At 44.0% G+C, this 27425-nt stretch overlaps 1 protein-coding gene and 1 long non-coding RNA gene across 3 annotated transcripts in view; both read right to left on the reverse strand.

Moving 5' to 3' along the window:
- Positions 1-7738: 7738 nt before the first annotated feature.
- Positions 7739-13096, reverse strand: LOC114631531. The gene is made up of 2 exons (XR_003712978.1): positions 12937-13096; positions 7739-8064 (listed from the first exon to the last, which is right to left on the reverse strand). It is a non-coding gene; the product is annotated as an uncharacterized LOC114631531 (long non-coding RNA).
- Positions 13097-14869: 1773 nt separating this feature from the next.
- The window catches only part of Tex48 (testis expressed 48), a 14912-nt gene continuing 2356 nt past the window's right edge, over positions 14870-27425 (reverse strand). For both annotated transcript variants that reach the window (XM_028779866.1, XM_028779865.1), the window contains exons 2-5: positions 19830-19926; positions 19190-19303; positions 16235-16348; positions 14870-15196 (exon numbers count right to left, since the gene is read on the reverse strand). In XM_028779866.1, the coding sequence (XP_028635699.1) occupies positions 15093-15196; positions 16235-16348; positions 19190-19303; positions 19830-19833 (336 nt within the window). In that variant the 5' untranslated portion in view covers positions 19834-19926 and the 3' untranslated portion in view covers positions 14870-15092. The remainder of the gene's footprint in view (positions 15197-16234; positions 16349-19189; positions 19304-19829; positions 19927-27425) is intronic.

A 27425-nucleotide genomic window follows, 5' to 3' on the forward strand; every position in this document is an offset into this window, starting at 1 on the left:
CAGAGGGGGACATCAAGTGTCCTGCTTTGTCATTCTCTTCCATATTCCCTTGAGACTGGGTCTCTCACCGAACTTAGAGCTTGATAGGCAGCCAGCAAGCCCCAGCAATACTGTTTCTTCCTATTGTGCTATGCCTGGCTTTTTAAACATGGATGCTGGGCCTGTTTGTGTGCTAACAACTATACATAACTCTAGTTCCAGACAGAGGATCTGACACCCTTTTCTGGTCTCCATGAGCACCAGGCATGCAAGTGGTGCACAGAAATACATACAGGCAAAACACCCATACACATAAAAAAAAAAAAAACAAAAACAAAAGAAGAAGAAGAAGAAGAAGAAGAAGAAGAAGAAGAAGAAGAAGAAGAATAAATAAATAAATAAATAAATAAAGAAAGAAAGAAAGAAATAAAGAAAGAAAGAAAAAGAAAGAAAAGACATCTTGGATGCAGGGGATTCAAACTCTGGTCCTCAGGCAGTGCTATCTAACTATCTGGATTTTTTTGAGACATAGTTTCTCTTTGTATCCTTGACTGTCCTGGAGCTTCCTCTGTAGATCAGGCTAGCCTTGAACTCAGAGATTTGCCTGTTCCTGCCTCCCTAGTGCTAGGATTAAAAGCATATGCCACTACTGCCTGGCTGGTTGTTGGATTTTATAATAAAAGTATAATTAATTTTGTAAGAAGCTGTTAAGCTGACTTTCGGGTTTCCTAAGCCACCCTGCATTGCTGGTAGCTGTGGCTTAGAGTTCTTGTTCTGCTTCTTTGGCAGCATTTGGTGTTGTGGCTTTCCAAGTCTTGGCCATACTGACAGGTGTGGTGTTGGAGCTTCTTGTTTTAACTTCCAGTTTTCCACTGGCAGACAACGTTGAGGCATATACTCACGGACATGTCTTTTAGTGGTACGTCTGTGAAGAACTTGGCTTGTCTTAAAATAGGGTTGTTTTCATATCGTTCTAGTAGTTCTTTAGATACTTTGAGCCACGATCCTTTTACCCAGTGTAGTTCTTGCAAATATTCTTTCCAGGTTTGTGGCTCTTACAGCCTTATGGCACAAGAAGCTTGCCACAGGGATGTCTTTATTCTAGGAGTTTCTTGGTCGGTTATTTGGGGGTTTCTACATCAACATTCTGGCTACCTGTAAACAAAGATTTATGTCTTCCTGATCTATGTCCCTCCTGTTTCCTTTTCTTGCGGAGTTAGCTAGGAGGACTCCCAGGATGAAGCTGAAGAATAGCAGCAGGAGAGAACATCCTCCTTTTGCTTCCTAGTTGGGGAACTTTCTGGTTTCTAACTACCGTGTATAGCATAGCTGCCTTTTGTTGTTATATTTCCTCAAACCGTGTAGGTTTTCTTCTCACGGTTTACTGAAAAGTTTGTCTTTTTTTCAATTAGCGATTGATTAGTACATCTTCAGTTTCAAGTATCCGGGTTCTTACACCTCGGTGTCGCCACTGTGGATATGTAATAGCTGACTTCTATTGACCACAAATGAGAGTTTATTTTTGAGCTCTTCATTCTTTACACCCGCATCCTCAGCAGCAGGCTGGCACCACCCTGCGTTGCTTACTGTAACCTTGTGATAAGTTTGGAAAGAGGATGTGTGAGTTCTCTAACTTTATTTTTCAAAAATTGTGCTGGATTTTTCTAACTATTTTTCATTTCCTTTTTTAAAAATTAATTATTTTATTTATTTTCATTCCAGCTGCTGCCCTCCTTCCCAGTGCTCCCTCCTAGTTCCTCACCTCATTCCCCCTCCCCCTTGCCTCCAAAAGGGTGCTCCCCCATCCCCCTTCCCTGGGGCCTCAGTTATGGGCATCTTCTCCCACTGAGGCCAGACAAAGCAGTCCTCTGCTATATATGTGTGGGAAGGGGGAATGATGGGAATGTGTGTGTGTCCTTGGATCATCCCGTGTATGCTACCTGGTTGGTGGCTCTGTCTCTGGGATTACCTGGGGGTCTGGGTTAGTTGAGATTACTGGTCTTCCTATGGGGTCACTCTCCCCCTTCAGCTCCTTCAACCCTTCACCTAATCCCTCCATAGGGGTCCCTGACTTCAGTCCAATGGTTGGTTGCAGTATCTGCATCTGTCTCGGTCAACTGCTGATAGGGTCTCTCAGAGGCCAGCTATGCTAGGCTCCTGTCTGTGTCCCTGGTTACGGCAGATCTCCTGGGAGACAGGCAGGCTGTAGGCATAATAGCTGAATTTTTAAAAGAAAAGCATATGATATACTACATTACATCTGAAGTATTTGGCGTAAGCATCCTTTTGGTTTTATTCGTTTTGTGTGCATTTTTGAGACAGTGCCTTAGTCAGTCTTCTCACCACTGTGAGAGGACACTCCATTGTGGAGGAGAGGGGCTTATTTTGGCTTACAGTTTGAAGGTACAGTCTTTTCTGGCTGGGAGTGAATGGCAGAGTTCTCAGAGGCTGGAGTGTGTCACTAGGACTCTGCGTGTCCTAGTGTTACAGGAAGCAGAGAGAGGGGGGATGGTGACACTCATCCAGATTCATCCCCTTTACCTGTTTGGACCCTGTGTTGGTGGCACCCATAATCAGGGTAAAACTTCCCTCTTTGGTTAACTCTTCCTGGAAAAGACCCCATGGACACACCCAGAGGTGTGCCTTCTAGGTGAATCTGGTCAAGTTGACAATGAAGATCATCACACAGGATCTCATAGCATTGCCCAGGCTGGCCTTAAACTTGCAATCCTCCTGCCTCAGCTTCCTGCATACTGGGATTACAAGTCTTATTTCATAGTGCCTGGTTAAAATATATCATCTTACAGTTTTTAATTTGTTTGACTTTCCTGAGATCAGTCAATCACCACCCCCCACCTCCAGTTTTGTTTATTTTGGTAATTATCATTTTAGAGCCCTCTGAGAGCCACTTTGATTAGTGGTCACCTGATGTCAACAGTATCCCTGAGGTCTGTCATGTGAGCACTTGCACTGTTCCCTGGGCAACCAAAGCCCACGCTGTCCTTCCCTCTGCCTAGGAGACTGTTCTTGTCAGAGCATAGTTCTCTGTATTTGAGAGCACAACAGGTATTATTATAAATGCTTATAGTCAGTATTCATTTAGGTTTAACCATGTTACCTCTGATTGCTTTTTTTTCACCTTTGAAAGTTACTGTTTTTAGATTCCCGTACTTGTGTCTGTGTCTCCTCCTCCTCCTCCTGGGGCTAACCTTAGAGCTTACCTTAGTGCAGAGCAGTGCTTAGCAGCATATTGAGAATTCCCTGGATTAGCCTTCTTTCAGTACAGATCTTACAGTGACATTTTCAGTATTTGCTGAACTGTCTCAATTTTTTCTTGAAGATATTTTTTGTTAAGAACTCTGCTTTTATTTCATGTTTCTTTTCTTTTTTTGTAGATGTGTTAGGATTCTCTAGGACTGATAGAATGAATGTGGGTGTGTATAATTGTTATGCTATATGAGGTAGTCCATACACACACTTATGTATATGTGTATGTGTGTGTGTGTATCTATCTATTTATCTATCTATCTATCTATCTATGCATCTATCTTATCTATCCTATCTATCTATCTTATCTATCTATCTATCTATCTATCTATCTATCTATCTATCTGGAGTTTGTTGGAATGACTTACAGGCTGCAGTCCAACTTATAACAATAATGGGTAGCTGTGAATGAGAAGTCCAAGATTCTAGTAGTTGCTCAGTCCCACGAAGCTGGGTGTCTCAGCTGGTCCTCTGTAGGCTCCAATGCTATTAAAGGAATGGATGTGCTGGCAAAATGAAGGCAAGCAGGTAAAGAAGGAACAACCCTTTCCTTCTTTCATTGTTGGTATATAGGCCTCCAGAAGAAGGGTTGACCCAGATTAAAGGTGTGCCTCAAGATTTGGATTAAAAGCATACATCTATCCAGATTAAAAGTGTCATCCCACCTCAAGATCTGGAACAAAGGCCTGAGCCTTCCAGCCTCAAGATCCAGATCAGAAGCATGCTGTCTTTCTGTCTCAAGATCTGGATTACAGGTGTACCCTCCTCCATTTCTGGATTACAGTTCATTCCAGATACAGTTAAGTTGACAACAGAGATAGACATCACACTCAATTCTAACCTTGTGTTTTTATGTGAACTGTTTTATTTCACTTGGGTTCTAACCCTTCAGGGATTTTAGCTGAAAACCTCTCTCTCCTCTCTCTCCCTCCCTCCCTCCCTCCTCCCCCCCCCTCTTCTCTCTCTGTGTATTTAAAGCCAGAGCTCCTTTACCAGTAATCGAGTAATCGTTTATGTCAACGCAGTCTGTGTAGAAAGTTCTGCTAAGCTTTGCAGTCATGTGGATTCTACTTAGCGTCTGGCAGGGGCTGTGACAGAAGCAACTCTCTAATATGTTTAAACACATGTACAAAAACCCAACAGCTTTGTACATTGCTGTGAGTGAGGAGGTTTGATCAAGTTTAGGCTGCTTTCCCATAATCAGACAAATAAGGCTTCTCTGGCTTCCATGAATCCAAAAAATATATAGCACTCATGCTATGAGCCCTTTGACAGAGTAGCAGGATGAGTGCCTTTTCACAAACCTTCTTTGGAGGGGCTTCTAAATTAAAGAATCACGTTTCTTTGTTGTTCAGGGCACCCACCATCTGTTTCAGGAAGGAAGTCAGAGACACGAGTCTGAGGTGTGCTGGAGAGAGGAGGAAGACTGGTCTAGGAAATGGTACAGAATGCCACCTACCACTACTTGATGAATCCAGGGGATCTGTCATGAGAACTGTAGAGGAAGAGGAAGCTGACCCTCACTGAGGCCCAGGGGAGTGGACTATATGTCATAGTCAACTGTTAGCCCCCCCACAGGCCATAAACCAATGGTGTCCATTCCCTATAGCCATTCTTCTGGTATGCCTTCTAAATATTCCCTACATCCCTGCTTGTTTTGGAAAGAGTCTTGCTACATACCCCAAACTGATCTTTAAATCGCTCCCCTCCCATGTCAGGAATGCTGGGATTACAAGCTCACATCACCATTCCTGGCTCTCACATTTTTTGGCATTCCTCTTTCTCCTTCTATCTTCCTCCCTCTCTCTCCATCGTCCTCTTCAACAGTCCTCTCCCTCCATCTTCTTCCTTTCTCCCGTGGACTCCTCTAACTTTACAGCCCAGAATGAAACATCTTGTCAGCTTGACCTCAACACTATGTGGACCTCATTCTCTGTTTTTCTTTCCCACGTGGTCTGAGTTAGAATTGGTCAACTATACCCAAGAAACAATGTGACAAGGCCTGCTTCTCCAGCCTCACATGCTGTTGTTGTCCCATGTCATGTTTGTGAGGTTTTCCCACCGATTCGGGCAGCCTCTGTATTTATTTCTGTATTAGGTCTAATACCACTCAGTCGTTTGAATGTGGGATCTTGTAGTGTTAAAAACCGTCGGCGCTGGTAAGAGATGGCAGTAAGGAAGGAGCAGTGCTAGAAAGATTTGTGAATATGTGAGCAGCAGATAGAGGAGCAGCCCCACCTAAGAGTGAGGACCGAATCACAAACCTAGGATTGGGAGCCAGAGCCAGAGCTTTTATTGTTACAGAGAAATTTTTTGGCAGGAAGCTTTAGAAACATGCCTTCTTGGGTACTATTACAGGAAGATGTTTCATTGGAGACACTCCATTTGTAAGGGACACAAAGAGAAATGGTTGCACAGTGTCTCCAGTCCCCATTTGTTGCCAAACCCTGACCTAATATGTCATCTAAGATGAAGGATCCTAAAAGTCAGAAAAGCTACAAGAACCCACAAAGCAAGCATTCATTCTGGAACCAGGAAAGGAAGTCCTTTCCTTCTGTATCTGTAGCTTCAGCTGTTGACAAAGCTAAGTTCATTGCCCCAGCTGCCAACAAAAAGTTGTTAAAAAGCCTCAGCTCCGTTTTTGAAAGCAGGCAATGAACAGTCACTCCGGGGGCAAGAATAGTGTCTAGGTGTCATCTTCTCATTGATGAGGGGCAGCATGATCAGAGGGATTAAGAGTGTGGACCCTAGAGTTAGGCTTCCTGAGTCTGAGTCTCAGCCTGCCACTTACTATTAGCAAACTTTAAGCCATAATTTACTCCCTCTAGGCCAGTTTGCTAGGATGTAAAACCTGGGTAGTTTGCTAACCTGTTAGCTTAGTGTACTGGCTCAACTGCTATTCATAGAGCACTTAGAGGGGTTCCCAGCACAGGGGAAGCTGTAGCCAGGCTTTCCATGATGTTTGTATGACTGTACTCAAACAAATACAGTTCACACTGCAGAGTGACTGGCTTCCCGTGATTGTTAATCTTGACCCACAATTTGGCGGATTTAGAGACACCAGGGAAACACATCCCTGGCCTGTTCAAGTAAGGAGGGAGGACCTACCCTGAATGTGAGCAGAATCATCCCAGGGTCTGGGGGTGGAGACTAAATAAAAAGGTAGAAAGAAAAAAAAAGGAAGTGAGCGAAGTACCAGCCTTCACCCCATCCCCATCCTACGGATGCAGTGTGGCTAACTACCTCATCCTGGTGCTGGTGTGATAGGCTATTGTATCAAGATAACCTCTTTCTGTTGCCTGTGTCAGGCATTTTGTTACAGCATTGAGAAATGCCATATGATTTTCAGCATAGATGTGTACATAGTTGTGTGACACAAACTTCATGTCCCTTTATCTGCCTCTCAAACTGGGACAGATGTAGGGTGTGTGGATACAGGGCGTTGACTTCCTATTCATCTTGTTATCATCTGCTGGGCATTCCCCAATTTCATGTTGAAGTCCTAACTCTGTTAGTGACAAAGGAGTTGGGGGCCCCTTGAGAAGGGATTAGGATTAATGTCCTTATAAAAGCTAAAGACTCCTTGTCCTTCTACACAGCGAGAAGGAGCCTAGTATAAGGAAGCACACCCTCATCAGCTACTGTGTCTGTTGGTGCTTAATCTCACACTTTTAACCCTAGGATCCTGAGCAGGCCGCGCGTTCCTGTTGCGTACGCGCCATCCTTTTATGATACACTATTACAAGAGACTGAAGGGGCACAGATTCAATATTGTAAAAAACCATTCACCTGGCTGTGTCATTCTGCAGCTGTGGCCCCTCATCACCTTCATGGCATTCTTGGACACAAAGCTTTTGTTGCCTGGCTATTTCTCTTACCACCACACCCTGGTGCAGACTTTTACTTGAGTCAATACAGACTTTGAAGCTTGTGACCCTTGCACCCTTTCCCAGGTTTGTTCCCAAGATTTTCTGATTTTGTTTCTTCTTGGATTGCCCAGTTCCCTTTTAACTTTCAGAGACTTCAAGTATTGACTTCTCCGGGAGGAAGCCTTCACTGAACCCTGAAGTCAGGGCTAAAATGTTCTTTCTTCCTTTGCTTCCAGAGTTGCCCTATTGTATCAGAGTGGTAGGCTTGAGATGGAAGCCACTGGAGGGCTCCTGAAGTTGACAGTGTTCTATCCCAGATGCACTGTGCAGTGCTGGGGCTGTTGATGACAGGGCTCTCCATGATCAGCACCACTGTTCAACATGGTCTTGAGCATAGACGGGTCTCACAGTATGTGAGCAGAATTGTGCTCTCTGCCTTGAGATGTTTACAGTAGTATCTGTCTGCACAAGCCTGCCCAACTACATTGCTTTCCTGGGTACTTGACAGGAACTTAAATGTTGCAGAATAGTAAAACTATCTCTCTTACAAGAGATGACAGGTCGAACTTATTCCACATCTCAGAAGTAGGCTGAGAAGTGGGCAAAGAGGAGAAGACACATCCTCTGATGCAAACAAGAATTTTAATTGCAGGCAGCCCCCCTCCTTGGCTGTCAGAAGCTGGGGTGACTCCTGCTGGTGGCACAGGGATGGCTCAGACATCTTCCCTCCTTGCGGTGGAGTTTCTGAATCAGTCTTCATGACTCCTGTCCACTGCCTTCTTCATCCTCATGGAGACCCTCCAGCAGCTGCACAGCTCAGAGACCATGGCCTGCTGCCACTAAAACCTTCAGGGTCTCCTTAAACTACATAGCCTAATTATTGACCAGTCATTGGACTTCAATGAATGTCTCCTTTGAATACCCCTTTGATGGCCTTTTATGTTCTTATCTGAAAGAATGGAGGAGAAAACATCTGGGATAGAGCTTCTATTATGGATAAAAAGTCTAATTATACCCTACCTGATTGTTCATGCTCTAAAACCTGGTCTGGAGACATAGCTTAATCAGTAGAGTGCTTGCCTAGCATGCAGGAAGACCTGGATTCAGTCATCAACATTGCATTAAATGGGTGTGAATGGTACATATCTGTAATCTTAACACATGGAGATGAAGGCTGGGGGTCAGAAGTTCAAGGTGATCTTGTTGGCTAGTTTCTGTCAACTTGACACAAGCTACAGTTATTGGAAAGAGGGAATCTTAATTGAGGAAATGCCTCCATAAGATTGGCCTGTCAGCAAATCTATAGGACATTTTCTTGGTTACTGATTGATATATGGGAGGACCAAACCAGTGCCACTGCTGGGCAGGTGGTCTAGGGTTGTATAAGAAAGCAGACTGAGCAAGCCACAGAGAGCAAACCAATGAGCAGCACTCCTTCATAGCCTCAGCTTCAGTTTCTCTCCATGTTCCTGCCTTGGGTTCCTGCCCTGACTTCCCTGAGTGATATAAGTGGTGAGCGGAGATTAAACTCTTTCCTCCCCAACTTGCTTTTGCTATGGTCTTTATCACAATAATAGGAGTGAAGCCTCTGCTAAATAGTGAATCTGAGGCCAGCCTAGGCTACATGAGACCCTATCTCAAATAAAACAACTCCTCAAACAAAAACATTCAATTCTGCTGGTTTGAGTTAAGAATGAGCCCAAATTATGTGACACACAAGATTTGATGGCTTGTTACCACAGTGTAACCTAACTGATTCTTACTAATACTTATGCAAATAGCTTGTTGAGTGCCTTCTTTGTTTGGTCCATTGTAGAGGGATTTTAATTCAACAATCTTTAATCCTCTAATCTCTCTGGATGGAACACAGGCATGCCTTTAGTACACATCTTTAATCACAAACAATGAAGGTAAAGTTATTTTGTAGAAGAAAGCACCCATATTTGAAAATGATGTCTGATTGAATGGCAGACAAAGTGATGAATCAGAGAAAGATTTGATAGGATAGGATATGCCCAAGTCTCATGAGAACAAAGAGAAAAGAGGGGCTACTTAAGAGGGAACAGTGGGAGAGAGAGAGAGGGAGAGCAAGAAAGAGAGAGAGAGAGAGCAAGAGAGGAGAGAGGGAAAGAGAGGAAAGGAGGGAGAGAGGGAGAGGGAGAGGGAGGGAGGGAAAGATAGATAGATAGATAGATAGATAGATAGATAGATAGATAGATAGATAGATAGATAGAAGTTTTACCAGGACAGTTGTACAGAGACAGGTTGTGGAGAGAGAACAAGCTAGACACAGATGAAGACAGAATGAGCTAGAGAATGAAAAGGAGTCAGAAGATTAGAACATACACCAAAGTTAGAATAAAGCCAAGCAGAGCAATTTAGTCAGAAGCTAGAAGCAGCCAGTTTGAATCAGTCTGTGTGAAGAGGAGTTTTGAGCTAGAATAGCTGAGTTGACTATCTAGCCAGAGTTCAGAAAGAGCTAGAAAGGGTGAGCTTACTCAGCAGTAAGTCTCAGAGGCTGAAAACATTCTAGGTCTAGATGAGATTGTGTGGAGGCTAGATGTGTCTAGGACTCGGCCTATCTTAGCAGAAAGAGGCAGTAAGCCTCTGAGATGACAGTTTCGTCAGGCAAATAAAAGATACCTTTACAGATCATAGTCTAGGTGCTTATGTCTTCGTTTACCTTTTAACAGCCTGTACAGTAGATATCATTTCCATTTTGTAGAGAAAGAAGGCTGTCAGTGTCAGACTCAAGCTCCCAAAGTAGTAGATTTCAAACTTTTCAGTAGGATGGTAGCCAGAGATCTTTACTAAGAAGACCCAATAACTAATATCAAACTTTAGTCTATAGATAGTTTAGTTACAGGTTTGGGTACCCACAAAGTCTCAAAGTGTCTTAGCAAGAAGTGGCCAGGTAGACTGAATTCCTCAGAAGTAACTCAGGCTTGTGTCCTTTAGGAAAGATAAAATGCAGTTCAAGATAGGGGGTCTTAGCTTGTGTTGTCCTGGGTGAGAAACAGAGGGTTCCGGGACATATGCTGTAGTTCTCAAGTCTCCTGTGTACCCAGACACTGCTGGGGACCATGAGGGGGTGGGAATGGGGTCTACAGGCCCAGGCAGGAATGGGATGGCTGAGCCCACGATGCGGGGGGGAGGAGATGGCTGAACCCAGGATGGGGGAGGAATGGCTGAGCCCAGGATGAGAGGGGGTCCAGTTTTGTTCCAATTGAGTGCCAAAAGTACAGAGGGGCTAGAAGGGAGGCCATTGGGAGATTTAGGTGTGGCTCTTTACAATGAAGGCCTACCCTGGAGTGATCCTTGATGAAAGAGACAGTTCTTGCTTATCTAAACTGCTTTATTCATGGTGGATGTGAGTGACTAGGTCTTACTCAGGGTGAACCAGGGGTTAAGTACGCTTTGCAGGAAGGGATGCCTGCTTAGGAAGGGAAGCTCATTGGCTAAATACTTGGAGCCTATCTAGATACCTCATTAGCATGGAGAACTCTAGGTTTTTATGCTATGTGACCTGTTGCCATAGTCCTCTTAGTGGGGTGTCATGGTTGCATGTTCCAGGACAGGTAGAGCCTGGCTGGGACCTGGTTCTAATGCCTGCTAGTCTCGATTATGAGAGTTACCCGGGATTTTTGAACCTTCTTCAGCCTTACCAGTTCTGTCTTGTGTCATGAAGCATCTGCCCCACAGTGGGTGGTTCTGCTGGGCCATTGTTGCAGAGCGGTGGTTGGCCAAGTTGTTAGTTGAATTATTGGCCTTGCAACAGCAACAAAAGATGCTGGATGCCATGCTTTGGTGGTGTTGGAAAGAGGAAAAGGTATTGGGTACCTGGCTGTGCAGCTCCAACCTCAGAAACCCATTGTTGTTTAAGCGGTGGGGTCACACTGGTCCCCCCACCCACCCACTGGCAAGCCTCTTGGGCTTCCTGTGGCCTCCTAAAGCAAGTCCAACTGTCTACTTCCTCCACTCTGAGGGCCAGCCACCCTTCTTTATTGTTCAAGGCTCACCTGTCTGTAGAAGGGTGATAGGCCTGTACTCCGGTGCTCCCCCTTCATTCAGCAGGTGGTGATGGAGGTTGTTTCTTACAGCCCACTGGCTGGGCTCTTTCCTGAATGAGCTAGACACTATGGCTGACTCGTGTCCATTCATTTTGCCAGCTCAGCTGAGAGAGAACTTTAGTACATGCTGCCTGTGCACAGATTTTAAGAGAACTATCTTCTGTTTCTGAAGGGTGTGTGCTGGATGAGCCTGCGGTACCTGAAAGTCCATTTCTCATCAGGAAAACAAGAAAAGCAGTTTAATCCAGAGGAACATCTGTTTCCTTATTCACTGTAGCTGTGGGGTGACGGTGGGTGCTCATGAGCAGTTTCTCTGCCTGCTGTCCCCTTTTTTCATGTCCCTCATTAGTTTCATTTCATTCCAGTTGGGCCTAGATCCAAAGGAGCAGGATTATGAAGCTCATTCAAGCCCTTGCCTCACTGTTAATTGCTATGTGGCTGAGGGCTAGCTCATGCCTGTCTCTGGACTAAAGGTCACATCAGCAACATAGCTGGTTAACTGGACCATCTTCCCAAGGCTCTGGTGACCCAAGGTTGTAAATCTACCTTATGTTCAGTCTCTGCTCTCTCTTTCATGTCCTGCTCCAGATCCCTCTTCTCTAGGACCAAGCCCCTTTAGAGAAAAAAGATGACAGATGGGTTGCTCTCAGAGACAGGGATCGATCACCATCACCTTTGGGTCCCTGGTTACATCATAACTCGGGGCAAGAGTGCGTGTCTACTCCATGTTGAATGAATGCCTGGGCCTTCTCTGACTGTTGAGTGACACTCCATTCCAGTCTCCCTTCTACCAATGGGATTTTACTCCCTTCTTGTAAACCAGCCTCATTTAGGTCTTTGCCATTCAAATGGGAAGAGAATCAGTCTCAGCACCAGGCATGCTGACTTTCATTGATCATTGAGGGCAGGTCCATTGACATCTGAGGCTCATTTTTCTATTGTTTCTTCTGTATATGTAATGCTGAATGGTATCCCACTGTTTTCAGAAGGAACCAAGGCTTAGAAATGTAACTTGTCCAGGTGTCACAGCCAAGAGGCACAGCAGGGACTTCAGTGGCTTTACTCTCTGTTCCATTACTGGGGAGCATCTGGTACTCTGGAAACTGATGGTGGGGAGCTTACATAACAAGGCTCCACCTGAAGACTCACAAGAGTGATATCTTAGTTAAGCACACACACTTTATACTTAAGTGGACATAGGATCTTAATTTCTATAACACCTAGCTGTGTGATCTAGAGCAGGGTTTTCCTCCTTGAAGCTCAGCTTACCTCTCTGAGGAATGGGGTGATAAAACCTCTCAAATGATGTGAAGATTGTGGGCATGCAGTTCTAAGGTGCTTAGCATGGCATCTTGTACACAATAAGTACATATGTCACCAAAAGACAGTGACACAGGGGCCATAAGACCCTTTTTTTTTGCACCACCTATGTCCCTCTTAGTTGGATGTAGAAGCCAAAGAGGAGAGCCTTTGTCTTGTCTGCAATAGACTGTGAGCTTGATGTCTTTAGAGACTTCACACCACATTGACCAGATGAAACAAAGTCACTGTTGAGGCCAAGGCAATAGGCTTCTTGAGTTGGAGAACCCTTTTGGGTCATCTAGCACAGATGGGAAGTCAGGAGCCAGAAGGGGAAACAGTGGTGGAGGCCAAGAGATAATGTCTGCGTTGGAAGCAAGTAAATTGGTGTACAGGAGTGTGGGGACATTGTCATTCCTTTTGTGTAGGGAGATCACCCCCCTCTCTTTTACCTTTAAGCTTCTGTCACCTGCTGGCTGAGTGGACAGGAGACTGTGATGTCACAAAGCTGGGAACTGGGGAATGTTGGTGACAGGGCTTCTGAACTGGAGCATAAGGCAGGGAGGAGGCAGGTTGTCTTGCTGACTTCTCTGCAGTGGTTTGTCCCGCTGTGCACAGTGTATTAGGTTGTTGGAAGGGCTATCTCCTGTCCTTGGATTAGTAGGCTAGATAGGATGTATTCTTCTTCTGAGAGAGCTAGACCTACTTTGTAAATAGAGGTCTAAGTAAGCCCCTTCCATGGCCCACCTGCTCAGTTTCCTGTGTGAGGCCACCTGGATACTTCTCAACATGGCTGCCCTTCATCTCCTGGTCTGTGCCACTGTGCTAGATTGGACATCTGTCCTTCCATGACCCAAAGACACATCATTCTGATATAGTCAGTCAAAACAATGCATTGAAGCAGATACAGCGGGAAGGAGGATTTAGGCTCAGTATTGCCTCATGCTCCAGTAGACACTATTGCTGTACAACATTACAAATTAGGAAACTGAGGCACATGGAGTCAGAGGCTGAACATTTTATCAGGTTAGGCACTGTCTGATCTCTTGTCCTAGTTGTTTGTCAGCCTGGCAAAGAATATATGTATCATCTGCTGTTGACACTTCGTATTCTGTCCTGGCCTCTGCTGGATCAGGAACATGCTCAGAGGTGCTAGGAGACTGTCCCCATTGGCTGGACTAGGTCCACCAGGTAACAGGGATCATCTACACCTGAAGGTTGCACATTAGTAGCCTTTCTATGCTGTAAGCCTCATCTATAGTGTGAAGGAGCATGCTCACACAGTCCAGGAAACAGGAAAGGGGTCCTTGAATGATGGGCTATTTAGCCCACTACACACTTTAAACGCTTCTATGAGGAAATGAATGAAAAAAAAATCCCCAATGCAAGAAACAAAAAGAGCATGACAGGGTAGATAGCGCAGGAGGTAAAATCAGTGCTACCCAGCCTGACCACCTGAGTTCAATCCCTGACCCATCACGGAAGGAAAGACTCCTACAAGTTGTACTCTGACCTCTGCTGGTAGATCCTAGTGTGGCCCCTCCCATTAAACAAACAATTGAATGTAATAAAAACTAAAAGACAAATACTACAACAGTAATAAAAACTGTCTAATATTAAACCCAGAAATTACACTAGAGAACAAAAGTAACAAAACCAAACTAATAAATCTTTTGAAAAAAAATATAGACCAATGAAGTGGAAGAACTTGGTAGCAGGAACTGAATCAAATAAGTGACTTTAGTTTTAATCAACTCTACATGCTGGGCAAGTGGCCTGTTACTGAGTTCCTCACTAAATCTCCTCAGCAAGCAGTCTTGTGGGAGCCTGTGTGCCCAGTGCCTCCTGGTGCCAACTACTGGAGAGGGCTCCACATGGGAAGCTTGACTCTGATTCATTGGAAATATCATTTTGAACTGAGATCTGGTTGTGCTGGATGTGCTGGAACCCTTGAAATGTGTGACACTCATAAGGACTGCATGGAACCCATAGCCTTGGGAGAAAAGGCTCTAAGGCACTTTGAGACAGTTGATGGAATCTGAATAGGGTTGTTTTAGTAGGAGATGCTTTGGCTTTTGGTACTTGCTGGAATTAAAGGATATCCTTGCCTAAGAGAAGTGCTCTATGAATGATTTAGGCAAAGGGGCAGGCTGCTTGCTCTCAGACCATTCGGGGAAAAATATAAATATGATAATGTGAGAATAGTTTTCTTTTCCTTTTTTTCCCTCTAATTTTTTTCCTCTTAAGACAACTTTCCTGTAAGTTTGAAATTATTTCAAAAGCTACTCACAAATTTGAACTTCTTGTAGGTTATTTGAAAGTGACAGTATAAGAACTGATAACTGTAAGATCTGAGGCAGGCCAGAGACGAGAAGACACATCCTCTGATGCAAACAAGAATTTTACTTGCAGGCAGCCCCTCTCCCTGGCTGTCAGAGGCTGGGGTGACTCATGCTGGTGGCACAGGGATGGCTCAGACCTCTTCCCTCCTTGCGGTGGAGTTTCTGAATTAGTCTTCATGACTCCTGTCCACTTCCTTCTTCATCCTCATGGAGACCCTCCAGCAGCTGCACAGCTCAGAGCCTGTGTGCTGCTACCACTAGAACCCTCAGGGTCTCCCGATGAGACACGGTCTGAAGACCCAGTGTTCCTGGTAGTAGCGGTTTAGATTTTTTTTAGGGTATCCTGTTTGTATATTGTATGCAGTCAGCTCTGAAAGAAAGAAAGCGTGCTGTTGGGTGGAAGCTTTTGAGCTAGAGTTGGATGAAGTGCTGTGATTGTATCTATCAGATGGGTTTCCAGATCCTGTGAGTTCCATGGGGGCCCAGGCACTCTGCAGCTTAGTCAGCAGGCCTGGTATCATTCTGCATGCTGGAGTCTCTGACACTAGAATGTCTTGCAAGGCACAAGACAATGGAAACAGGAAACTTGGGCCTATCCTGACTTAGACACAGATGGGTGTTCCCTGGTAGGATACTGTATTATCCCTTTCCCACTGTGGATCTTAGTTCACTTGGTCATGGACAAGCCAGAGAAGACCCCAGCTCCTCACCCTCAGTTTAAGTGGAACAGGTATGAGTTTGTAGGAAAACTTACCCTGCAGTGGGCTCATGTTTGCAACAGGGGCTTGACTTATAGGTGGGTTCTACAGTGAGGAGGTATGGGTGATGCTTGTCTATCAATGGCCCCTTGGGGATAGACGCTGTGTGAGGCCATCTGGGCACAGGATGCATTTCTGTCAACATGGCTCCCTTCATTCTTTATAGTTGTGCCACTGTTCTAGGTTGGACATTTGTTCTTCTGTGACTCAAAGACATGTCACCCCAACTGAGCTCAGTATTCTTATTTATTGCTCATTGGACATGTACTCGTTTGGCTTTGGGGAAACATCCGAGAACAAAACCAGTGTGGACCTGCCACTCTGGAACCCGTCTGGACCATGAGTCTGGAACTCAGTGTGTAGCCTCCAAAGTAGAGATTAAGCAGAATCACACAAAGTACACAGTGGAGACCACACCACGGTGCCCGTAAGCGTGTGAGTGCACGGGTGTGGAATGTTCTTTCCTCCCCGACCAGCTCCTTCTAATGCAGTGCTTTACTTGGAAAAGAATGGCTAGCCTCAGACTCTGTAGCCTCCACAGCATCCTCTGGATTGTGATCACAGCTAGCTCACATACCCATAGGGCCTGGGCATCAGGAAAGAGCCTCTTTTCCCAGAGGTCACTGTCAGGACCTCTCTTTGGGACTCACCTTCAAAATCACTGCTGGTAGGGGAGAAGTTCTTTTCTTGGCCAACGAGGGACTTCGTGTTAGTTTCCTTGAGGTTTTGTTCACATAACTCATTCTTCTCAGTCTTCAGATAATCTGACAATGAGAATTCCATGGGGAGGGGGTCATATGGGAAGGCTCAGCCAGTCATGGAAATGAGGGTATTGGAGCCAACTGAAGCAGCACATAAGTGGTGGATATTATGGGATGGAGAAAATCCTATTTCTCCTTTGAACAGGTGCTGAACTTAAAAATACATATTTTTTTAAAAAAAACTGATTTATTTATTCATTTATTTTATGTGCAATGGTGTTTAGCCTGCATGTATGTCTGTGTGAGGGTGTCAGATTTCTGGAACTGGAGTTACAGATAGTTGTAAGCTGCCGTGTGGGGGTGATGGGAGTTGAAGCCGGGTCTCCTGGAAGAGCAGAGTAGCCAGTGCTTACAACCACTGAGCCATCTCTCCTGCCCTAAAAATATGTATTTTTTTAAAAAAGTATCAACTTGTTTCTTATTTTTCTATTTTTAAATGTAATGTGCATCCATTTCAAAAAGGAAAAATGCTCCCAACTCTTCTCCTCCAGATACAGTTTTTCCTTAAGCATATTTTAATATAGCTTAGCAGTGTATTGTGTATGTGGTTCATTTCGTTCATACACACTATATACATCTTTACCATGTTAGTACATTAAAATGTAGTAGTTGTACAGTATTCGTCTTTATGGCACATTCAAGACTTACTTAACCAGTTGACGATTGTTGTGTGTTTAGACTTTCTGTCTTCAAATTTTACTACTATAAAGCTTGGTAAGGATTATGCTTAAGCCTTTATGTCCTTCCAGAACAGTAACAGAGAATGTGAGGGACAGGCTCAGCTCTCCGGAGCAGGTGCGACAGCTTTGCGACTGGCTGTGTAAAGAGCATACCACCTCTGCTCATACTTGCACTCCCTTGTTGTGGGTGATAGTGCCCACCTTAGAGCTGCAGTGCTGGTGGAGAGACACTTGTCCTGAGCGCACCGCGGCATGATGGGGGATTCACCTAGAGTTGCACAGTGCTGTACACATGCTGCCGAACCAGAGACTGAACGCTGTCATTATTATCTTAGAAAAGGGAGTTCGTATTTTTTTAAGACCTTGCTCTTCATTTTTAGTGTGAAGCTATTTTCAGAATCATTTTAAAAGCTCTCAAGGGCTTCTGTATGTTCCTACCATGAGGATATTTTCCTGCCTCTTGTCCCCTTTCATCTGACAGTAGGACTGTGACAGATTTCCACCAGAACTCTATCTTGCTGTATTCCAGCGAGTCTTAGCTTTGCCTACTTTTGATAATAATGCTTTTTTTTCTGTCTGATGTTGCTGGTTTTGATCTCTGTCTTTTCTGTCCTGGGCCACCAACGAAGGCTATAATACAAACTGGAGGCTGAGATATCTTTTCTGTTTTCCTCTCCTTCCCTGATACAGAACCATGGGGGTCTCTTATTTCAGAGGATGGAGATGAGAAAGAATGGTGGTGTGTCCTGGACTTCGATGAAGAAGAAATACTCATTCATTTTGTAAGCCATCAGAACTTCAAGGCTTCTTAGCAGAAGACTTTATTCTAGTCTCCCCAAGCCTATCCATTCTTATTCCTTCACCACACCTCCCTCACCATGATTCCTCAAGTGTATTATAAGGTGTATAGTCCCATTTTACAGGATAGGCTAGTTGAGGCTAGCTGAGGCACAGATTTGTTCAACACCTGTGACAGAACTGAGACTCAGAGTGGCACATCAGATCCAAAGGCAGAGAGCTTAACTATCATCTTACATGTCTTAAAGTCTTTAGGTTTGTTCCTCAAATTACAAAGTGTATCCAGATTTACCTAGAGACCATGCTAAAACACAGCTTCTGACTCAACAGGTCAGCAACAGGGTCTGAAGATGCACTTTATTTTATTTCAAGACAGGGTCTCATATAGCCTGAGCTGACCTGCAGCTCCTTAAGTAGTGGTGGATGGCCTTGAACCTCTCATCTCCCTACTCTACTTCCCAAATGCTGAGATTACAGATAAGTGCCACTTCACTCTGTTTGCTTTTAATGTGGTGCTAGCATTGGACCTACTGTTTTGGGCATGCTAAGCAAGCCCTCTTATCGACAGAGCTACATCCCCAGCCCTAAATATGCATTCAAAGAAGCTCTCAGGTAATTCCAGTGCTTCGAGGCCTCAGTCCACATTTTAGCTAGCAAACTTAAGCTCCCTTGACTGTTAGGTTTGGTACTAGCTACCTACCCTCCATCTCATTTTAGCTTGCAATTTTTTTCACTCAAAAGATGAATGAAATAGTTACAAAGCCACTCATGGACTTAGGGCTAGGGAACAGCATGGAAGATCGGTGAAAAGATTCTAAGAGCCAGAGGGTTCGGGGAATTGGCTGTGGGGTTGTGTCTCCTAGTAATGGCAGAAGCTACATGATTAAAGTCTCTGCCACATGACTACCCAAACATGAGCTGAACAAAGAAGTAGCCATGTCCAAGTAGATGGGGGAAACTCCGTAGCCTCAACCCTGCACTAAGAGCTATAGGCAACTAGGGGATGCTGAGAGCTGGAGAGATAGTCTTCCTCAGGGAAGAGCATGTGACAATTGGTTATCCAATTCCAAATGATCAGCCCTGAAAACACACATAGAAGTAGTATACAGACTAAGCAGTTCCTACTTATGTATTTAGGAATATATGTATATACTTATATATAACAATGAAGAAAGGCCATGGATGTGAAAGAGAGCAAGAAGGGCTGTGCAGAGGGTTTGGAGAGTCAAAATGGCAGATGAAAATGATGTAATTATAAGCTCAAAAAAAAGTTAAAAAAATAAAGGAAATCTGGAGTCTTCTTAGGAGGAAGATGATAAACTAAAGTTTAGGGAGGACAGGCAGGGTGTTCTTGTCTGATACCTACTGTAGGTTGGTGGCTGGATCTCTTGGCTTGGAACCTTGGAGCTCTCAATGACAGGTTCCTCACAGTCCCAGCAACATAAACTGAGGATCTTTGAGGTCAGGGTTTGTTGGGCCGCTGCAGGAGGTAAAAGAATGGGAACTAGAGATCCTTAGATCTGAATTTCATATATCGGTTAGAAATTATCTATGACTCTCTGTGGTTGGGAAGTCCATCTGTCTAAGCTCCTCTCTCTCTCTCTCTCTCTCTCTCTCTCTCTCTCTCTCTCTCTCTCTCTCTCTCTCTCTCTCTCTCTGTGTGTGTGTGTGTGTTTTCATGTGTATATGTGGAAGCCAGAGGGCAATATCAGGTATCTTTGTCAACTACTCTGCACCTTGTTCTCTTGAGGTCCTTCAGTGATATTGGAACTTGCCAATTTGGAAAGAATGGCTAGCTAGCAACTCCCAGGTATCTCTCTGTCTTTGTATCCCCAAGTGTTGGGATTACAGGCATTCCTTGCCATGCTCAACTGTTCATGTGGATGCTCGGGTTCAGACTCAGGTCCTTATGCTTGCATAGCAAGTACTTTTCTGACTGAGCCATCTCTTCACCCAGAAGCCCTCTTTAAAAGATACTTTTAAAATTCTATACAAAATTTCCTTACCCATAGAGAGGAAATGAAGGCTTTACTCTGCCAGCTTTGTCTGCAGTGGAATCACCAGGGTTGAAATTGAGCCCAGTTCACCAGGCAGGTCTGTTTCCTAGATGAACATAAGACCATAGCTGAAAAGTGCTAGTCCTTCATCTGTGTCTACACTCCAGCTAGGACCCACTGCAGCAGGATCTTAGCTCCTGCGGAAGTAGATCACTGGTAACCAGGCTTTAGATAGCTCAGTGGTCTATCTCATTTCTAAATACATATTCTTGGTGGTGCCTACTTTACAGAAGCAAAGTGTTAAATATATGCAAGGTGACTCTGTGTTGGCAATAAGTGCTAAGTCAGTGCTCCTTTTGTTTCTCTGTATCCCCCTCAAGAGCTCAGTGACTCTAAGTTACTCCCCAGATCCCATGGCACCATGGATAGAAGTACATATCATTTAGGTTTTGTGGGGCAGTGGACCATGCTAACAGACAGAAAAACTGGTAAGATAGTAGCAAAGTTCAGAACTCCAATAAAACTCATAATTGAGAACTGCACGAGTTTGAACTAGCTCCCGATCAGATCAGAGCACATGACCATGACACTCCATTAGAAGCACCATGACAACATGTCATGTAGCACAGAGTCCAGAGTTCTCCATGCTAATGAGGTATCTAGGGGCACCAAGTGTTTAGTCAATGAACATCCCTTTCTAGGCATCTCTTCCTGTAAAAGGTATTTAATCTCTGGTTCACCTGAGTAAGTCGTATGCATCCTCATCCACCATAAATAAAGCAGTTTGGACAAGCAAGGACTGTCTCTATCAAAGACTGGTGGCGGTGGGGAGGCCTTCGTCATACAGAGTCTTGCCTAAGTCTTCTGTAGAAGGTCTGTCTGTATTCCTGTACTCACTCTGAGCCAAGGCAAATTCTCCTTGCCCTGGGCTCATCGTAGGCCCCTAGGCTCCCCCACCCCCATTTCCAACTTCTTGCAGTCCCCAGGGGTGTCTGGGTGCACTGGAGGAAGGGAATCCCTGTTCCCAACTCTTTGAGGTTCCCAGTGGCATCTTGAGGTTCCCAGTGGCATCTTGTTGTCCAGGAGTTTGAGAACCACAGCCTCTGTCCCAGCCTCTACTGTTTCTCACCCGCTCGGACCCCTATCTTAGACTACCTCCCCTGAGCAGTGCGTTGGCATCCCATGATTCCAGCACCACAGAGGCAAAGAAGAAACACAGTTTTGCACCTCTGTACTTAAAGCAGAACTACAGGTTTAGTTTCTGGTGTGGACGTTTGCCATATGGATTTGAGTAAGCCCCTCATTGCTAAGAGGAAGTTAATCTGGGTGATCCCTCCAAAGTTCTTTCTCATGCCAATGGTACAAGAATATAGACTCTTGTTTTAGTCCCAGACTTTTTTTATATGTCAACTTTTTTAGACCTCTTGACTTGTCCCATTCTTGCACTGTGCCAAAACTTTCTTTTAGGGAATTGTTGCTGTAGTATTAATTAGATGTCTGTCATCCCACCCAGCTCACCGGGTGAGATGCCTGTCACTGTCACTGTCACTTGTTTCTTTCTTGACTGCTGTATTGGTCTCAGCTAGCAACAGCTCTTGCATGGATCATTTCAATTGTCTCCCTGTTTCTCTTTCCATTAATGATTAATGCGGAAGCTTGAATTTCCATGTAAATATATATTATGTAATGATTCTGCTCAATATCTCCAGTGGTAGAAAGAAAAGCATATAATAGACGAAAAAAATATAGTCTTGAAGAAAGAAATGACAATCTTGAAATAATAGGCATTCTAATTCTAAAAAGCAGCAGCTGGGTCCCAAGAGCTGACACAGCAGGTAAAGGCACTTGCTTCCGACTGACCTTATGAGTTCAACCCCCCAGACCCCACAAGAGAACCAGCTCCCACAAGCTGTTCTCTGATTTCCACAAGCACAATGAGGCTCATGGTGTGTACTCATGTGTGTGTATGCATGTGTCCATGAGTATACATGAGTACACCTCCCCACAAAACAACATCTGAAAGAACGATGAAGAGTATGCTTAACACCAAACGTAACAGTAGGAGATAGAGTGAATCTGAAGGGATTAAAAAGGGCATAAAAGTTCCACACATGGAAGTAGAGAATGGAACACTGTTGAAAGAGAAGAACAGCATCGAGTGGAGAGCTGCTGCACAGCTACCTTGTTCAGGACTAGAGGGGGTGGGGTGGGGAGTGGAAGCCTTTGAAGCATGACTGACAGACATCCCTCCCCCAAATTGGATGAAGAACACTGACCTAAGTACTCATAGGATACCAAACATAAAATGATCAAGTTACTCCATATAAGTCAAATAGCAAAAAATTAAAGGAATAAAAAACCTTTCAAATGTAAAAACCAGTCATCATAATATCGCAAAAGATATATTTCCATATAAGGGGCAAAAAAACCAAGAACCGACAGCTGATTTTGCATCACAAACAGTGAGAACTAGAAGACAATGGAGTAACCTCTTGAGTTACTGAGGTAGAAGCCCCAGAACACTCTTGGAAACATTTTTTTCAATAGTTATGGTGAAGTAGAGGCACTCATAAGGAAACAAGGTAAGAATCTGTGCTCAGAAGGCTATGACTGAACAATTCTAGAAGTTTTCAGGACCATGATTGGCTTGGAAGTACAAACCTAAAGAAATGGATGAGCAGGAACCACAAGAAGAAAGACTGGTGTGAGAATGTTATGTAAAAGCCACCGCCCCCCCACACACACACACCAATTTCTCCTCCCTAACAAGTCTTTGGCAGGTTCTTACATTTTTCAGAAGAAAATCCAAAGTTCTTACCAGCTCTTAATCAAACTGTCACATTCCCCTCCCCCCAATACTCAACCATTTCAGAAAGTCCCCTGCCTTCAATTCCTGTGATTTCTTAACCAATTCCGTTCAAAGCATACTGGTTACTTTGTTGATTAAAAACTCAACAAGTTCCCAGCTCAGGAGTTTATGCTTACTTTAACCTCTGACTGGAAGGGTATTTTTAGAAATATATTGTTTTTCCTTTCAAGTTTTTGTTTTTATGTTTCTTTTTTCCAGGGACACTTCCTTTAGTGACACAATGAAGACTTGTATCTTTTACTGCTAACCCCTGCTCCCGCTTTTCTGCCATTTTCTGACTTGTATTCACTTACTGTGTTTATAATTTGCCTTCCTTCAGTGGGTCACAGTACAAGATTTATGGACTTGGCTCAATGCTTGTTTCTTAGTGTTAGCACACAGGGTGGTATGAACAATCAGTAAATGATTGCTGAGTGAGCAAGCCAGCATCAGTTCTTCTGTCTTGGGATTGTAAATTCTCGAGGAAGTAGTAAATTTGGTAGTAATTTTTGTTTCAGGAACATCGTAACCTATGGGACAACCTTGTTATCTGAATCTTGATTGCTTTGTGAGTCTCTTAGTTGTGCTCTGTTTACTGGTGGGACCTATCTACCCTCACCCCACCCTAGCTACTGCAGATCAAATGTATTGTATGTCCATGCTCCCCATTTTGCATGATGGCCCTTTCATTCACTTAGAGTCCAGAGCCAGATGCCTGCCTCCTACAACCCCCGACACTCATCCATCAGTCTTTGGGCTTTGATTTCCCAGTATCATCTCAAATCTGTCTGTCACCATCCATTGCCATTTCCCTTCACCAAAACCCACAGCCACCATCACTCCTTACTGGACCACTGCTCAACATTTCTCCTTGACTTATTCCCCCTGTCTCAAACTAATTACATGGCCAAAGTGCAAGTCTGATACTATCAATCCTGTGCTACGGCCTTCAGAGGGGCTCCTCACACCCATAGATCCGATTCCTTCCATGATTCTGCTGTTAACATCTTCAGACTGAGCATCTCTGGCTATTGCACTGTAACCAGTGCTAGATGAGCAGTTCCCTTATTCAGACTTCTGCCGAAGGATCCTATAACACGCTGTTCCCTGAAACCAGAGACCGCATTATCTTGTGCCTCCACTCCCCAGATCTTAGCACTCAGCCTGGGAGTTAAGGAAGCTGCTTCTTAAAATTAGGATGCGCTTTCATAGCCCTTCCCCACCCCGCCTACCATGTCGCTCAGGTCACACAGTCTGTTACTGTACAGTGATTGTTTAACTCAAGCTCATTGCTACAAAACTACAGGTTGAAAATACTGGATTGTAACTGGCTGTTTAGCAGTCAACTACGTGGACAGTAGCTAGTGAGTGCTTTCCTATTTAGTATATATTTTTTGAGACCCTACTATGTGCTGGGTCCTGTTTGATGCTGGATATTCAGCAATGAACAAAATAAAGATGGACAGATGTCCTACTCACAGGAGACCAGTGGTGACAGGTTCTTTACCTCACACCTTTATTTCCCATGTCCTTAGTACCTGTCCTGGTACTTTGAAAATATTTGAAAAAACATACAACTTCTCTCCCTTCTCCCATCTGATCTTTAATAAATTTTTTTGCACATAAATGAGTCCTCAGGGTGAGAGATACCCAGCAGAATAGACACATGTCTCTATGATGTAAGAACCTTGGACCAGAAGGCCTGAGTGATGAGCTTAACCCCATTTCCAGTAATGGGGTTTTTGGATCTACTTCCATGGATTTATTTTCAGGATACATACATACATATATATATATATATATATATATATATATATATATATATATATATATAAATCTTCCTTAGATCTTGTGTTTAGGAGATCCATCATTTAGCAAATACCTTGGCCATTAACCTGCCTGATTTTTGCTAATTGTTCTTATAGTGTGGTCTATCTTGTCTACCTGGACATTTAAAGTATCCCCCGTTCCTAGTCAACTGGCCCTTTAAGAATTCTTAGCTGTTAGAACTGCTTGACCCGATAACCTTCAGTGTCAGTTACCTCTTAGATTTCTGGGGAAAGGATAGGATATAAAAAAGCCAGTTGAGGCTGAGAAAAAAATTGGGCAAGCAGAGCAAGAAGAGAAAGCAGTTGGTATAGAACTGGGCTGGCAGAGAGGAGAAGGCAGTTGGTGCAGAAGATATTGTTAGGAAATCGTTGAACCGGGAGAAGCAGGACTGAGCTGATAGGCTACAATAGTTGTTATAGTTTGGAGCTGCTAGCATTGGGGAAGCTGGGAGAAGGGACTGTTTAAGCAGACTGTTGGGGAACTGAGGGAGGAACGGCTGGGAAAAACATTTGAAGGGAGTGGGCTGGGAACTGGAAAGAGGGCTGACAGGGATTTATGAGAACTGGTTACTGTTTGTAAAAACAAAAAGCCACTTTTTTCATGTTGTACATTCAATATAGACACTTTGCCTCAGGCTCTCTGAAACTGTGCTGAGCACATTGCCTTGTTAAATCATGAACCAAAGTCATTTCACTTATCCTGTGCCCCGGAGTGACTGCCGGGTCACAGATCACATGGTATCTTCCAGATACTAATTGATTAGGTTAAGACACTGCACTGGTGCATTAGTCTCTAAAATTGATTATAGTGTAATTGTTCCCATTTGTCATAGTCCTTATACATTACTTGTCATGTCTTCCTGAAAACATTTATCCTCTCTGTTACTCATTCTCAAGTCTACCTGATAAATGTCAACAATTTCACCACACCATGTGGACTTGCCAAGGCTATTATGATGAACTTGATTTGTGTGTGTGTGTGTTCTTTTTTTGAGACAGAGTCTCACTCTGTAGTTCTGGCTGGCTTGCAACTTGCTATGTAGATCAGGCTTGACCTTGAACTCATACAGATCCTCTTGCCTCTGCCTCCCGAGTCCTGGGACTAAAGCCATATGACAAAATTCCTGGCCTATTATGAACGTTGGTTTTAAGAACACGGGATTTCAAGAGGGACATTGAAAACAGAGAGGACTGTTCAAACGGCTCCACTCAGGGCCACCCTGCCTGGCATGCTCTGGCGAGGAAAACAAAGGAAGAAGAGCAAAAGAAAGTGAAAGATCCCACTCCCACTCAAACCTTCTGAAACCTACTTTCTTCGCCTCTTTCTTTCCCCACCCAACTTTCCCCTCACACCCACATATACTTCTTTTATAGCTAATTGCTCAACTTTAACACACAACAACCCCGAAAACTATGACAGATGCTGGATTCATTGAGGAAGATTTAAAATAAGAACTGGCAGAGGGCAAATGTTTAGATTCCTCTCAAATTTCAGAGTAGCAGACAGTGACTTCATCGAATTCTGGCTTCTGTTAGCCACTCGCTGCCCTGGAGTTTCATATCTGTGCTGAGATGTTTAGTTAATACATGACCATCAACAAAGGGGAAAAAGTATTTAAAAACAGGGTGGAGAAGACCAGGATATCTAAATAATCGTTGTATAATTAAAAAGCAAACAGACTTGAGAAGCCCCTTTGAAAGCCACTCTTGAGGACAAAGACTCAGAGACACAAACAAAATCAAAATGAGTTAATATTCCAAGCACGTTTGAGAAATATTCTTGGCTAACCAAGAGGTTTATTTGTATAAAGGCTCAGACCTAGAATAGGGTGTGATACTTTGAATACGAATGGCCTCATAGGCTCATTGATTTGAACACTTGGTCATTGGGGAGTGGCCCTAGTAGGAGGTATGGGTTTGTTAGAGTGGGTGTGGCCTTGTTTTAGTAAATGTGTCAGTAGGGGTGGGCTTTGAGTCTTTAAATGCTCAAGCCAAGCCCAGTGTCTCTTCCTGTGGATCCAGATGTAGAACTTTCAGGTACCTCTCCAGCACTTTATCTGCCTGTGTACCCTTGTCTGCCTGAGTGTTGTCATTCCGTGCTTTCTACCAAGAAGATAATGGACTAAACCTCTGAAACATAAGCCAGCCTCAATTAAATGCTTTCTTTTATAGAAGTTGCTGTGGTCATGGTGTCTTTCCACAGCAATAGAACACCGACTAAGACATAAAGAATGCAGGAAAAATAAACCTGAATGGGAAGCATCATCTTCACTTGCACCATTGTTAAAACTCAGACTGTCTGGGGTTTATTCCTAGGTAAGTCAGAATCTTTTGTTTGTATGGCACCATTGTGCTTTCCTACCCTGCTGGAAACTAACAGCCTTGTGTCTGTCATATGGGGGTAGTAGAAATGCTTACTTGAAGAGGCTTGCTGTTAGGTTGGGCACCAGTCTTTCCAGTGCTGTCAGAGGTCAATCATTCTATGCAACAAATACTTAGGTGATTTTAAGTGGCTGACTCCCTGGTACCTGTGGTAGGCTGTGAATTCTTCCACAGTCTGAAGGACTAGAGCCCTTGACCATCTAGATCATTTTCTCTCACTGTAACTGACACAATCATGCAGCCTACACCCTGGTGTATAACTGGGTAAGCTTGGCAGTTATGAGTTGTATTATAGAATACATTTGTATTTTGTTTCAGACAACTAGGGTGCCTGTACTATTGCCAACACTTCACATGGTACCCTCACAGGTGAAGTCAACCTACATCTTAGCTAAAGGAGTGGGCAGCCTTTGAAAGTAGATGGCTCTGTCTAGATGTCTAGGCATTCACAGACAATTCTGCAAAGCCTTTCTTCTTACTACTCCTCTTCCTCTTTCCTCCTCCACCTCCTCCTCCACCTCCTCCTCCTCTTCCTCCACCACCTCC

This window comes from Grammomys surdaster, unplaced genomic scaffold (assembly GCF_004785775.1).
Source record: "Grammomys surdaster isolate TR1022 unplaced genomic scaffold, NIH_TR_1.0 363, whole genome shotgun sequence".
Lineage (NCBI taxonomy): Eukaryota > Metazoa > Chordata > Mammalia > Rodentia > Muridae > Grammomys > Grammomys surdaster.